The sequence below is a fragment of the Capricornis sumatraensis genome, chromosome 2, assembly GCF_032405125.1.
Source record: "Capricornis sumatraensis isolate serow.1 chromosome 2, serow.2, whole genome shotgun sequence".
In the NCBI taxonomy this organism is placed as follows: Eukaryota; Metazoa; Chordata; class Mammalia; order Artiodactyla; family Bovidae; genus Capricornis; species Capricornis sumatraensis.
In genome coordinates, this window is record NC_091070.1 from 56,307,622 (window position 1) to 56,323,267 (window position 15,646).

Here is a 15,646-nt window from a genome sequence, read left to right on the forward strand (position 1 = left end):
GCAAATACACAAAAGATAGAAGTATCTCATCACTGGAGCAAAATGGTAACAATTTTTTTTTCCTGCTATGCCACTGTATAGACAACATCATGTTTCAAACCACTAACTAGGGTGGAGAATTTGACAAGTGGTCTCAGGGCTTTTCATCTTTATTAACAGCATGCCTTAGAAAGCTATAATTCATCACTTTTACATATAAAAAAATACTTCATTGCTGTTCTAAAATTATAAATTTGCTTGCCTAAGTAATATGTTTTCTTCTTTTGGGGAGCAGAGAAGGACTGCTATGCAATGAAGTCTGTAGGAGAACGGCCTGCTTTGAAAGTATCTGCAGTGCTGTACCACAAAGAGTGCTTTGGTTGTGTGGGGGAAGGTCTGGTGGCTTCAGAATGGTGCCTGGATGCAGTGTGAAGCTGGCAAGCAGACAGCGCAGCTGGGGTCAAAGAGAGGTTGCCGCAGCACAGCTATTTCCTCCCTCACCTGGTGCTCTCGGCGGGACAGGCGGTGCTGTCCATGCAGCACTGTGGCAGCGGCCAGCTGAGATCTGCCGTACATTTTTCCCTTGCAGAACTGTTACCAGGGTTGGTTCTCGAACATGGTTGGTATGACCTAAGCCAAGCTGGGAATAAATTACAAATACTCAGATATTCAATTAGAAAGAGGAAGAGAGGAAGCCAAGATGATAAAATTTTGTCTTGGAGGGTAGCAGACATAAATAAGTTACTATCTGTATCAAGTAACAATATGAAAATAATGAAGTTAATTTTTATTTTCTCTATCAGAATGATCCTCATAGCTCATTACTGTCTCCTATAAATTAACCTGCAACAAGGCCATTCCAAATCTAGCAAAGGAGTCTCAATGACTGAAAACATCTTTTCCACTTCTAGACAGGAAATAAATTCTTGGAAAGTTAAAAAAAAATACACATATAACAGAACGATCCCTAGAGTTTTTACTTAAAACACACTGATTTCTTGATTTTTAACATAGATTGCCTGTGTAACAGTAAATAAACAATTATGAAAATACATACAGAATAAAATTCTCATCTCCAGATCTCTGTTCTTAGGGCCTGACTAGGACACCCAGTGTTTTGGTGGCTGAGCACCTCAACATCATCAGGCAGGATAATGTCAAGGTCCACCAGGGACCTTCCAAAGGTGTCCCCACATCAACTCTTCTCATTAAGACAATGTGCAACCAGAGTGATGACCAGCTTCCCCACCTATTAATATAATGATGAGGAGACCACAGAGCCAAAATGAGGCTACTATAAACAACACTGGACCTTGAACTTGAGGGCTGCTGGTTCTAGAGGCAGCCATAAATAAAGCAGATTTACAGAGGAAGGGGATGTGGTTCTGTATGTGGAGCTGAAAGCCACTGTAGTAGCAGGCATCTCAGACCTCCTCCATCAAAGTACGTCCCTCCTCCACATACAGGATAGGCTGAACACATCAACCTCTTGAGTCTTTTTGTCAATCTCTTACAGGCTCGGTTTATTGCTCTGCATAATGGGAGTGACAAGACCTCCTGAGCAAACACAAATATACTTTGTACACTGTCATATCATAAAATATAAAAGTATTGTTGTTTTATTCTTTCCATTTTTTCAGATCAACTGATGCTTCTAGTATGTAATCTTATTACTGTAGTGAAAATGATGATGATTAATGATGATAGTAGCAAATACTTTTAAAATGCCATTTATTATGTGCCAGGCACTTCTCAGTGTGAACACACACACGTATGTTGAGTTAATCCCCTTAACTACATTTGCTGTATTGCCATATTTCTCTTTAAACAATGATACATTTATTAGGCCACAAGCAACAGAGAGATATGCACAACTGGACTCCAAATAATCTGCTGTAGAGCACAATGATGTGCTTGAGGCCTTGTGTAGATATTCTGAGTTTCTAGCTTTTCTCTTTGCCAAATGAACTATTATGTCAGATTTCTAGACATGAGAGAGCAGCAGTGAAGTAAATCTACCTGACCCTCTGAATTGCTCCCCCAGGCATACACATCTCCAGTTGATGCCAAAGCAAGTGTGTGTTCAGCTCCAACAGCCACATCTTCGATGACCACTCCAGCCAGGACAGGGATTTGCTGTGGTCGATTGTGATTGCGAGCACGCCCTTCTGGCAAACCTATCAAGCGATCTGAAAAAATAGCAAAAGGACATTTATGGATGGTACACCATAGTCCTTTTCCAATTTCTAATGAGTCATTTAATGTCTATGGTGGTATGGCAATGACATATATATATCTCAGTGGGGCAAAAACTGGTTTTCTGGTAAGGTATACTGGATTCTGAATGGATAAAGTTTAAAACTGCTTCTTTGCAAAATGTCACAATCTCCTTATTCATAAAAATAAATGAAATTAAATTTAAAATGATTAGCTTACTTCAAACCAAGAGGTTACCTCTAGCATCCTCATACTTGAGAGGACTTGCACATGTTACAAAGGCTCTAAACTTTTTGCAGCCTAACAAAACAAATCATGCAACCTTTCTTGTTCTCAAATTTACAGCCAACTTCTCGCCTTATCTTTGCCACCAAACTTCTACAAAGTGCAGGCTAGTTCCTGTTGTTTCACATGCTGTTTGGCTTGGCCACCTTCTGCAGCCTAACTTCCATTCTCATCACTGCACTGAAACTACTCTCAAAAGCCATGAATAGCTCCTAACTGCCTACTGCAGCCCACGGAGCTCTACTTTACCTTGATAATGTGGCCTCAGCTCCTCCTGCCCCTCAGAGACTGCACTGTCCTGGCTCACCGGCTACCTCTCTCTCTCTCCACTCCTTTCAAAGCCAATTCTCCTGAGTCCTCTTCCTGTGCTTACATGCCCTTTATTCACATTCCAGAGTTTTATCCTCTTACTTTTCTATCCCATGTTCTCTCCCTGGGTTTCTTAGAGCCTATTTATATGGCTTTAACTACAACATTATCCATTAGGCAAACCAACATCTCTATAAGCAATCTCTCTGGAGTTTCAGACCTAAATCCCCAGTAACTTGCCAGACTTCTCCACACATGTAGCCTAGAGTACATGGCCCAAATTCAATAAGACTAAAACTAAGCTCCTTGTCTCTTTCCCCCAAACCAACCCCTTGTCCTGTCAGTGGTGTCAACATTCTTCCAAGACTAGAAACTTCTATCACAGCTTACTTCTTCCTTTTCCTCACATCTGCCTGAAACACCCTTCAGTCACTATAACTTGCCAGGAAGTTCCACTTAAAAAAGTGAACACATTTCCAGGGAATCCCACTGTGGATGCCTGGATTTGGATTTACTTAAGATCTGAATCCTGAATGCCTGTGAATTCCTAAGACCTGAACCCCACAGTCCCTGCAAGGGCTGGGAAGTGAGGCAGGATCCAGAGGAGCCCTGGTGGTCAAGGCAGTGTTTGCGGCAGCAAGGCAAAAAGGCAGCAGAGATGAGGAAGGGAAGGCTTTGGCAGGAATTCTTCTAGCAAGAATGAAGGCTCTGGTAGGAGGGGTGATCAATGAGTAGGAGAGTTTGTCCTAACAGCAAACATTATGAAAGAGGAGCTGAAAAGTAGCTGGGGAATGAGGGTCACTCATCACCCAGAATGAGAAGTGACTCAATTTAAGTATTTTCTATACAGCTGGAGGGCACATGTTTCTGTAATACATGTGTGCACAAAATAAGCAATATAATTAATGCCTGGAAAATGCCTTACCTTGACCAAAGGTATACACATGACCATCTTTGGTTAATGCAACAGAAAACTGAGTTCCACAAGCAACCTTTTTTATTCCAATTCCACAAAGGACATCAACTTTCTGCAAAGTAAAAGGGTAAGGCACATACTTTAAAAAGAAAAACACTCAAATTTGCCTACTGGTATGTATAAACTCAAGAACTGTCTTCCAGAAAAATATTAATAGTCACCCACCTGTTTCCAGTCAAATCCACACTCCTAAATGTTATTTTCTCATACTGCTCTGCAGACTACCTGAATCTGGGCAAGTTCTATAGGGGGTATGGGATGTTTGACTAAAATCCCCCAGCACCCCATGTGAAGTGGAAACACTACTCTGAACAACAGAAACCAAAGAGAACTCTGCTGCTGTTTAAAGAACACTAAGAGACCAGGTAAAGCCACAGGCTGCTCTCAGTCAGATTGTTTTCTACTTTCAGAGGTAACAGTAACGCTTTATATGTTCTTCAGAGAGGACTTCCTTCCCTTCTGCACCTACTGCTGAATATTTACCAATCTAGCTACCAAGATGTCACAGACTATATATGATAGTGAAATCTGGAGTTGAATGTAAATTGAATACTTGTAAATCATGCTGTTTGTTAAACATATTAGAAAAATCCACATAAAGAGAATGTACAAGAGCTCTGAAGAGCTGAGAAACCTTCTATAATGTGCATAAAGACTCTAAATTATTGTTTATGCACTGGGTTTTCCTATTACTTTTGAAAAGGCACACACCTGTATAATTCAGTGGCAATAACAAGCTGAAATGGCAGCCACAAGCAGAGTTACAAAAGATTGTTCACACTTCCCTCCATAAGATATCCTGGGAATATATATATATACTTATTTCTTCTCTATATGGGGGGTAGTTCTACATTATTCAGTCCATAACAAAGACAGATGCTTGCCCTTGCAGAATTTTTATATCCAGTTTAGTAATTAATGACTTATTTAAAATAAGGTCTGCTGCTGCTGCTGCTGCTGCTAAGTCGCTTCAGTCGTGTCCGACTCTGTGTGACCCCATGGACTGTAGCCTACCAGGCTCCTCCATCCATGGGATTTTCCAGGCAAGAGTACTGGAGTGGGGTGCCATTGCCTTCTCTGAAAATAAGGTCTTAGAATGATGGAAATTTAAGAATAAGCAAAGGAAGCTTCTATATTTCATTATGAACTACCAAAAATGTTAGAAGTAAATTACTTCCAACTAAAAAGACGTATTGACATAGAAGAAAACCATGGTGTCTGCATCCCTAGATTAAAGACAATACTGACCTGAGGTGAAGATTTTGCAGTGGAATTTCCTAAACCTAGTTTTCCATAGTCCCCGTCTCCAAAAGCCCACACCATGGAGCCATCTGCTGACACTGCCAACGTGTGGTTTAAGCCACAAGCCACCTGGAGAAAGAACAAGGTGGTCAGTAAGGCAAATCACAATACCTAAAATACATACCCATTTCTGGGACCCTTTTTCTTCACTTCAGTCAAAAAGTTGGCTCTGTTTCCAGAAGATTTTTATTGGTTTCAGGGTTTTACATATGTTAACCAAATTTGTCATGAAGAAAATATTCTTAACATTCACAAACAAAAGACAACCTTCTTTTCTTCAAAGAAAAAGCTTTCAAATATCTATGGCTAACTCTGAATTAGACAGTACACAAGACAGGAAAAAAGTACATATGATTAAAAAATACTCATTCACACCAGAGACAGTCTAAGGAATAATAAAAGATAAAAGATAGTAGAAGATAATATTTTATCTCCTCTTTTCATTAAGAGAGAATCTCAACATGTATAGGTCATGGACAATTATTACGTAAGAGCAGCAGGTACCAATATGCTGCAATTCAGCCATCTGAACAGGACAGCCATCCTGTCCAGGATACCGAACAGGAGTTACTATATTATTTAAAGGTTTCATATCAAGTTGTATTATGAAGAGGAGTTTGAAATATTCACATCCTGAATTATGACTTTCATTTGTTAACCAATTACCAATTAGGCCAAATAAAAGGTACATCAGGATAAGTACAAATGGTGATTCTAATCTTCCTGAAAGGACAGTATCTAAGTGCACACAGAGGAAACAAGAAACTATGATCAGATAGAACATATTATTGACTTATTCCATGCCTGTCCAATCTGATATCCCTCCAGTGCAGTCACTCTCTCTGGAAGTTTTTTGTTAGAGGTGTTGCCCAGACCCAGACGACCATAGTCACCATTCCCAAAGGTAAACAGTTTGCCATCTGATGTTACCACTGCTGAGTGTTTGAAGCCACAAGACATCTACAAACAGAACCAACAAGAACAAAAATGTTAATAAGAGGGTATACTATGAAATCAATCATTTGGGTTTTTAATACAGTAATAATCTTTAAGATAAACTTCACTGGCAACTCAGGATCTTCAAGACCAGTATGTCCTTTCCACCCAAGTGACCCTCCTGCTCCTGCAAGTCTGATCTACTCATCATCTTCAGAAAAACCAAGATAAACAGCACACCTTGGAAGAACTGTTGCTGCTCTTCAGCTGCAGAGATGACCTAGACTATATGAGTTAATGAATGGGGAAATTTTTTGTAAACTCTAAAGAAAGTGAAGTCACTCAGTCGTGTCCGACTCTTTGCGACCCTGTGGACTGTAGCCCACCAGGCTCCTCTGTCCATGGGATTCTCCAGGCAAGAATACTAGAGTGGGTTGCCATTTCCTTCTTCAGGGGATCTTCCCAACCCAGGGATCGGACCTGGGTGTCCTGCATTGCAGGCAGATGCTTTATCCTCTGAGCCACCAGGGAATCCCTGTAAACTCTAAGGTACTATGCAATTTGACAACACTATTTTAGCTTGCTAATTGATTTTCCAGAAAAAAGTATACAAACTCAACCTTTGTAATAATAATGACAGGTTGAAAGTAAAGATTTCCATTTAGTAGTAGATCAAGAACTGTGGCACAGGAGTTAAACCTCACCTTTTACAAAGACCTGAAGCACCCTGGCCTAGATCAACCAGTTGTCTAGAGGAAAAAGAGTCCATTCTAATACCAAAACCCACTTAAACCCAGGAGACACTCAAGAATGACTGTGAACCACCAAAAACATTGGATCTTTTATGATGGGGTAATACGTTTTTACTACTGTTTTTTCATTACCCAATCTTGAGAACTAAACCCAGTATGTTTACATTCAAAGATAAACTTCTCCATATCCTGCCCGACCTGCACCACTTCTTCTCCTTGTAAGGCCTCGATCTGCCTGGGCCGTCGCTGCCTGTCGCTGTTCCCATGGCCGAGTTTGCCATAATCACCATCTCCCCAGCTAAAGACCTCACCACTCTCAGTCAGGGCCATTGAGTGCCCATCAGACCCACAGGAAGTCACCAGCTGGGTTACCACAAAGCCTGCAACAGAGCAGAAATGCAACAAGAGTCACTGGGTGGTAAAAGTTCCCTCTTTAGTTGAAACCACTACAAAGCAGTCTCATAGAATAAAAAAAAAATACCACAACAGTACTACAGAAATAAAAAAGAATATCTTTAATTTTAAATCTAAATTGTAGCCATAAACTAGAAATTTGGGAGCAGTAACATAAAATGATGATGATGATAAGGAACAGAAGAAGGGTGATAGGAGCAATTCCAGTCACTAAGGACTATGTTCTAGTCACTCCTATAAGTGCTTTACATGGATCGTTCATTTTCTATTTTCACACAGAGCCTATGAGGCAGATATTATCATCACCACTTGTACAACTAGGGAAACTGAGTCACAAAGAGGTCTAGTAGCTGATGCAAGGCACCAGAGGCAGGATGTAGTAGAACTGAACAGGAACCAAGCCCTCCCATCCCCAATGTTGTGCTCTTCACACTTAGATCTGAAGGAAGAGAACTTAGAGCTATTCAAGAATTCATTATGAACTTATGTTATTTAAATGCTTTTACTTAAAAAACTCCATTTGCTTTGTCTATTGACTCTAGAGCCAGTAAAAGTTAACTTAAGAAACAAGCCAGAAGCCCCCTGCAGTGCTTTTTCCAGAGATATTTTTTCTCCAAGTCACAGAGTACTCTGGGAGATGCCCTTTCAAAGGCTTTAGTACATATGCACATTTCTATGTAAATTTATGTTTATTGTTAATGAAGCACATGCCTGATTACTATTGCTATTGCATGTGTGCTCAGTTGCTCAGTGGTGTCTGACTCTTTGCAACCCCATGGACTGTAGCCCGCCAGGCTCTTCTATCCATAGAATTTTCCAGGCAAGAATACTGGAGTGGGTTGCCATTTCTTCCTTCAGGGGATCTTCCCGACTCGGGGATGGAACCCATGTCTCCTGTGTCTCCTGCATTGGCAGGTGGATTCTTTACTACTGAGCCACCTGGGAAGCCCTATTACTGCTAGTAATAGTTACCAAATTACAACTTTGCAATTTTGAAGAATTTGTTTACAATCTTCAGTGAGTATTAACCAGCAATTTATATCACTGAATTCTAGCAATGCTATGACAGTAAAATGTATTGTAAAATAATACAACTTAAAATATGGAAAATTAAGGTTGTGTATGCCTAAACAAGAACATAAATATAAGTGAAAACCCTACATGACTTTATTCAGCAAAGGTTTGGATGAGTTGCAATGTAATAAACAAACATTCCTACAAACAAGCCACAGTTTCTGATCTGCTTTTAACTGAGGATAATTTTACCTTGTAAGGCTGAAATGACTGTCAGCACATGAAGGTCATCTGAATTTCCTTGTCCTAATCTGCCATAACTTCCTTCCCCACAAGCCAACACTGTGCCATTGGCCTGGATGACAAAGGTACAATTTTGACCGCATATGACCTAGTATCAAAACACAAAGTTACATATATTATATTCTATTACATAGCTTTAACATGCAAACATTTAAAATGATTCCATGTATACCTAGGATACCTTTATCAGTTCTCTCATCCTTTCACTAAAGTGGAAGAGTTGACATAATTATGGGATTCCTATAAGCCCTTGATGATTATAAAACTGCTTACTTAACTAAAAGATGTATGAGGCTCATCTGATGATTTAAGATAGTTTAGAAACATGTTATCTACAGAGCTTTCAGTCAGTTGTGCAGAGTTTAAGAAGAAAATAGATAAAAAGAAAAAAAAGGAAACAGTGATGGGAAAACAGTAAAGATTGGCTGGAGGCCACCAAGAAACATAAACTGGAGGGGATATCTGCAAAAAAAAGTAGGGCATCTTGGGGCTTACTGAGGTAGAGAAGAACAGAAGTGAAAGCAGGAGTCTTAAGAAGAGTTTGGAGATTTAGTACCACAATTATTAGAAGAGAGGAGGGGTATCAATGAAATCTGGCTAAAGATCCCAGCAAGTTTATGACCCCAAAGAGAGAACTGATAATCAGCTATATCTTAACATCTATAAATATGTACTGGGCAGGCTTAAAGCATCATGATGTTACTTAATTATACTTGAAAACAAGAAAAATTTCGGAATATTAACAAAACTTAAGTCTTATAAAAACTCTATAAAACTTTTATTTAGAAGCTTTATATCATGACTTTGTTGGATTCCTCACAATAGATTATGCACTGGACAAACTATCCCAAGTAAGCTACTGAACTTAAGGGAATCAGAACTGTCAGTTCTCCAATTCTTTACCCTCCTAGTTACCTGTTGGGCCTGTGAGAATGAGGGAGCTGCTGCAGGTACCATTACGTTTCTTCCAGCTTCTGCCAGCTGTCCATGCCTGCCAGCACCCCACAAGTAGACATCACATTTACCTCCCAAGTGCCAGTCCTAGAAAACCACAAACAAATCAAAATATGATTTGTTAATTCATTCAAATAAGCATCTACTGGGTACTAAGTGTATAGAAGCCGCTATGGGGGACACCAGGGTATAAACACATAAGCATTTAGAACCAGAAGATTTACTAAGAACCACCATAAAGTTATTGCCCTCTTTACTGACCTCAGGTCTGGAAGTTGCCCAAGACATAATTTGTTCATCCATGCCATTAATCCATTTACTGTTATCCTATAAGACAGGGCAAACATCAGGATCAACTTTGCTTAATCAATATTTATCTTTTTTTTTTAAGAAGTCTTAAAAATGATCAAATTAATATTTTTTTAAGAGAAAAGGAGAAGCCCAAGATCACATGTTCAGTTACAAGCAGGAAGAAGACCAAAATGCAGCCCTCCTTTTTCCCAGGCCATTTTTTGAGAAAATTTTTTGCAAAAGATTCATTTGTTCTTAACTAACAACTAAGTTTTCTTTCAAAAAAAAAAAGAATTTGGTAATATTATGAGAAATTAAGAGCAGTTTTACAATCATGCCAAACTTGATTTTTATGCATTGTTAGTATTTCCCTAAAATGGACTGGAATGGGTGAATTTAACTCAGATGACCATTATATCTAATACTGTAGGCAGGAATCCCTTAAAAGAAATGGAGTAGCCATCACAGTCAACAAAAGAGTCTGAAATGCAGTACTTGGATGCAATCTCAAAAACGACAGAGTGATCTCTGTTCGTCCAAGCCAAACCATTCAGTATCACGGTAATCCAAGCCTATGCCCCGACTAGCAATGCTGAAGAAGCTGAAGTTGAATGGTTCTATGAAGACCTACAAGACGTTTTAGAACTAACACCCAAAAAAGATGTCCTTTTCATTACAGGGGACTGGAGTGCAAGTAGGAAGTTAAGAAACACCTGGATAACAAGCAAATTTGGCCTTGGAGTACAGAATGAAGCAGGACAAAGGCTAATAGAATTTTGCCAAGAGAACGCACTGGTCATAGCAAACACCCTCTTCCAACAACACAAGAGAAGACTCTACACATGGACATCACCAGATGGCCAACACCGAAATCAGATTGATTATATTCTTTGCAGCCAAAGATGGAGAAGCTCTATACAGTCAGCAAAAACAAGGCTGGGCGCTGACTGTGGCTTAGATCATGAACTCATTGCCAAATTCAGACTTAAATTGAAGAAAGTAGGGAAAACCACTAGACCATTCAGGTATGACCTAATCAAATCCCTTATGATTATACAGTGGAAGTGAGGAATAGATTTAAGGTACGAGATCTGATAGAGTGCCTGATGAACTATGGACAGAGGTTCGTGACATTGTATAGGAAACAGGGGTCAAGACCAGCCCCAAGAAAAAGAAATGCAAAAAAGCAAAATGGCTGTCTGAGGAGGCCTTACAAGTAGCTGTGAAAAGAAGAGAAGCAAAAAGCCAAGGAGAAAAGGAAAGATATTCCCATTTGAACGTAGAGTTCCAAAGAATAGCAAGGACAGATAAGAAAGTCTTCCTCAGCGATCAGTGCAAGGAAATAGAGGAAAACAACAGAATGGAAAAGACTAGAGATCTCTTCAAGAAAATCAGATACCAAGGGAACATTTCATGCAAAGATGGGCTCAATGAAGGACAGAAATGGTATGGACCTAACAGAAACAGAAGATAGTAAGAAGAGGTGGCAAGAATACACAGAATTGTACAAAAAAGATCTTCATGACCCAGATAATCACGATGGTGTGATCACTCACCTAGAGCCAGACATCCTGGAATGTGAAGTCAAGTGGGCCTTAGGAAGCATCACTACAAACAAAGCTAGTGGAGGTGATGGAATTCCAGTTGAGCTAGTTCAAATCCTGAAAGATGATGCTGTGAAAGTGTTGCACTCAATATGTCAGCAAATTTGGAAAACTACTGGAAAAGGTCAATTTTCATTCCAATGTCAAAGAGAGGCAATGCCAAAGAATGCTCGAACTACCACACAACTGCACTCATTTCACATGTTAGTAAAGTAATGCTCCAAATTCTCCAAGCCAAGCTTCAGCAATACAAGAGCTGTGAACTTCCAGATGTTCAAGCTGGTTTTAGAAATGGCAGAGGAACCAGAGATCAAGTTGCCAACATCCGCTGGATCATCGAAAAAGCAAGAGTTCCAGAAAAACATCTATTTCTGCTTTATTGACTATGCCAAAGCCTTTGACTGTGGATCACAATAAATTGTGGAAAATTCTTAAAGAGATGGGAATACCAGACCACCTGACATGCCTCCTGAGAAATCTGTATGCAGGTCAGGAAGCAACAGTTAGAACTGGACATGGAACAACAGACTGGTTCCAAATAGGAAAAGGAGTATGTCAAGGCTGTATATTGTCACCCTGCTTATTTAACTTACATGCAGAGTACATCATGAGAAACGCTGGGCTGGAAGAAGCATAAGCTGGAATCAAGATTGCCGGGAGAAATATCAATCATCTCAGATATGCAGATGACACCACCCTTATGGCAGAAAGTGAAGAGGAACTAAAGAGCCTCTTGATGAAAGTGAAAGAGGACAGTGAAAAAGTTAGCTTAAAGCTCAACATTTAGAAAATGAAGATCATGGCATCCAGTCCCATCACTTCATGGGAAATAGATGGGGAAACAGTGGAAACAGTGGCTGGCTTTATTTTTTTGGGCTCTAAAATCACTGCAGATGGTGACTGCAGCCATGAGATTAAAAGACGCTTACTCCTTGGAAGGAAAGTTATGACCAACCTAGATAGCTTATTAAAAAGCAGAGACATTACTTTGTCAATAAAGGTCTGTCTAGTCAAGGCTATGGTTTTTCCAGTAGTCATGTATGGATGTGAGAGTTGGACTATAAAGAAAGCTGAGCATCAAAGAATTGATGCTTTTGAACTATGGTGTTGGAGAAGACTCTTGAGAGTCCCTTGGACTGCAAGGAGATTCAATCAGTCCATTCTAAAGGAGATCAGTCCTGGGTGTTCATTGGAAGGACTGATGTTGAAGCTGAAACTCCAATACTTTGGCCACCTGATGCAAAGAGTTGACTCACTGGAAAAGACCCTGATGCTGAGAAAGATTGAGGGCAGGAGGAGAAGGGGACGACAGAGGATGAGATGGTTGGATGGCATCACCGACTTGATGGATATGGATCTGGATGGACTCCAGGAGTTGGTGATGGACAGGGAGGCCTGGCGTGCTGCGGTTCGTGGGGTCGCAAAGAGTTGGACACGACTGAGCAACTGAACTGAACTGAACTGAAGAACTAAAGAGCCTCTTGATGAAAGTGAAAGAGGAGAGTGAAAAAGTTGGCTTAAAGCTCAACATTCAGAAAACGAAGATCATGGCATCCGGTCCCATCACGTCATGGCAAACAGATGGGGAAACAGTGGAAACAGTGCTGACTTTATTTTTTGGGGCTCCAAAATCACTGCAGATGGTGACTGCAGCCATAAAATTAAAAGACGCTTACTGCTTGGAAGAAAAGTTATGATCAACCTAGACAGCATATTAAAAAACAGAGACATTACTTTGTCAACAAAGATCTGTCTAGTCAAGGCTATGGCTTTTCCAGTAGTCATGTATGGATGTGAGAGTTGGACTATAAAGAACGCTGAGCACTGAGGAATTGATGCTTTTGAACTGTGGAGAAGTTCAAAGAAGACTCTTTGACAGTCTTGAGAGAGGACTCTTGAGAAGACTCTTGAGAGTCCCTTGGACTGCAAGAAGATCCAACTAGTCCACCCTAAAGGAGATCAGTCCTGGGTGTTCACTGGATGGACTGATGTTGAAGCTGAAACTCCAATACTCTGGCTACCTGATGTGAAGATCTGACTCATTGGAAAAGACCCTGATGGGGTAAAAGATTGAGGGCAGGAAGAGAAGGGGACGACAGAGGATAAGATGGTTGGATGGCATCACCGACTTGATGGACGTGAGTTTGGGTAAACTCTGGGAGTTGGTGATGGACAGGGAGGCCTGGCGTGCTGTGGTTCATGGGGTCGCAAAGACTCGCTTATGACTGAGCGACTGAACTGCACTGAGGTGATAAACACTTTTACTATCAACTATCACTAACACATTGGAGATTCAAAGCTAATCACTTCTGAGCACCCACAGGTACAAGGTCATTTGCAGGAGCCACCACCCCTGTGAACTCGAACAGTTGTGCGCAGGTCACTTCATCTTGCTAGGCTTCATTTTCCTCATCTACATATGACATACTTGAGAGAAATGAGCTCAGAAGAATAGTTCCTGATGAAAATAATCTATATTTAGATTGTTCTTGTTGTTTAGTCACTTAGTCATGTCCTACTTTTTGCGATCGCATGGACTGCAGCACGCCAGGCTTCCTTGTCCTGTACCATCTCCCGGAGATTGCTCATTTTCTTCAATTCACATTTATGAATATATGAATATATTCAATAAATGAACTGATAAATTCATTTATCAATGAATAAATATTCAATAAATGAATATATTCAAATATGTGAATATATATTTGAATTTATGAACAACATACAATAATTTACATTGTATGTGTATTTATATATTCAAATGTTTGTTTATATAAATCTTAATTAGGTAAGGGGGTTGTTGATCAACTGCTGGCCTGCACTATCTACCCAGGCATTTTATCTCTATCACAGTTTGGTATCTAGACACTCTCAAATACAATCACAAAGAAATGACAATTAAAATGCCTTCTCATATTCTATTATACATGTTTGAAGTGTTAAATAATTTAGAATCTATATGTGGAATAAATCTAAAAAGATGGCCAGGAAAAGATGCTAAAATATATTTACAAATATGTATGTATACTAACAAGATACCTAAGAACAAGAAAATGAGAAAATATGAGACGATGTTTTTGAAAACCAGCAAGTTTATACAAACTCCACAATTCTCATAATCAATCCCTGTCACTATAGAAACCTTTTATCAGACTGAATGTGACTATCTGAAAGCGAAATATTTTGAGTTTATCTAAGGGTGCGCTTCTTGCTCTATTCAAGCCAGCAAATACTTCCTGTTGGTCTGCTATTTGTTAAACATCCATGTAACACAATCTCAGTTACATACAGTGGTAGCTCTTACTACACTTACCATCAGGAGTACAAGCTCATCCTCTGGAACAGGCTCCAGATCAGGAACAGTGAAAGACTCTGGGAACTGTGCTCCGTTGGTCAGGGCTTCAGCAGCTTTTATGGTGGTGGAGAAACACTCTAGCCAGGCCCACTCATTTGGATTCCAGGATGCAGGGTCAGGGAGGCAGTGCTGGTGGTGTGGGGGCACTGGCGGATTACACAGCAGCTGATCCAGATGAAGTCCCACCGCAAGGGAGGCCAGGCACTGCATATAGGGGCTGTGAACAAGCTGGTCTCCACAAACCACATGAGGCTAAGCGAAAGGCAAGGATATGATACTGAAGGCCCTCTGCCAAATATTATAAATTAGCCTACTGCATTCTAAAAGCCTGTAGTCATATTTTAACTTTACTGGTTCTTTTTTAAGCTTTTTACTTAGAAATAATTTTAGGCACATAGAGAGTTATAGAGATTAGTACAGCGAATTCCTATAAAACCCCAATCACCTATAAAACCCCAATCACCTCTAATGTTAACATCTTATATAACCATGGTACATTAATTAAAACTAAGAAATTAACATTGGTTACAATAATAATTAAACCATAGAACTTCATGGTGCTTCCCATTAATGTTCTTTCTCTGCTCCAAGATTCAATCCAAGACACTACACTGCATTTAGCATATTTTCATTACAGTTTTACCGTTTTTTGTTGTTAGTTCACAATAGCAAAAAAAGGGCAGAAAATTGAACCATGGAGACCTGCACCCTCTCACATTTCCTCCTTTACCAAAAGAACCCTGGTAGCCACCAAAGACAGTCTTCTTCCATGGTCCTCCCTAGATGTACTAGAGCAACTTTGTGAGTGACTGAGTGATTCAGAAAAGAAAACCTTGGCAAACCTCATTGAAATTAACTGGGTATGGTAACAGCTGATCAGTATAGCACAGCAACAAACAAACAAAAAGGAAAAAACCGCAAAGAACTTTGCTTCAGAGCAGCATGCTGTGACTAC

The 15,646-nt window shown here is 40.0% G+C and overlaps 1 protein-coding gene across 2 annotated transcripts in view; it reads right to left on the reverse strand.

Moving 5' to 3' along the window:
* The window catches only part of HERC1 (HECT and RLD domain containing E3 ubiquitin protein ligase family member 1), a 156,347-nt gene that overhangs the window by 12,151 nt on the left and 128,550 nt on the right, over nt 1–15,646 (reverse strand). For both annotated transcript variants that reach the window (XM_068963684.1, XM_068963682.1), the window contains exons 60-69: nt 14,650–14,943; nt 9,703–9,768; nt 9,403–9,528; nt 8,437–8,575; nt 6,955–7,136; nt 5,873–6,028; nt 5,015–5,137; nt 3,716–3,818; nt 1,999–2,168; nt 481–619 (exon numbers count right to left, since the gene is read on the reverse strand). In XM_068963684.1, the coding sequence (XP_068819785.1) occupies nt 481–619; nt 1,999–2,168; nt 3,716–3,818; nt 5,015–5,137; nt 5,873–6,028; nt 6,955–7,136; nt 8,437–8,575; nt 9,403–9,528; nt 9,703–9,768; nt 14,650–14,943 (1,498 nt within the window). The remainder of the gene's footprint in view (nt 1–480; nt 620–1,998; nt 2,169–3,715; nt 3,819–5,014; nt 5,138–5,872; nt 6,029–6,954; nt 7,137–8,436; nt 8,576–9,402; nt 9,529–9,702; nt 9,769–14,649; nt 14,944–15,646) is intronic.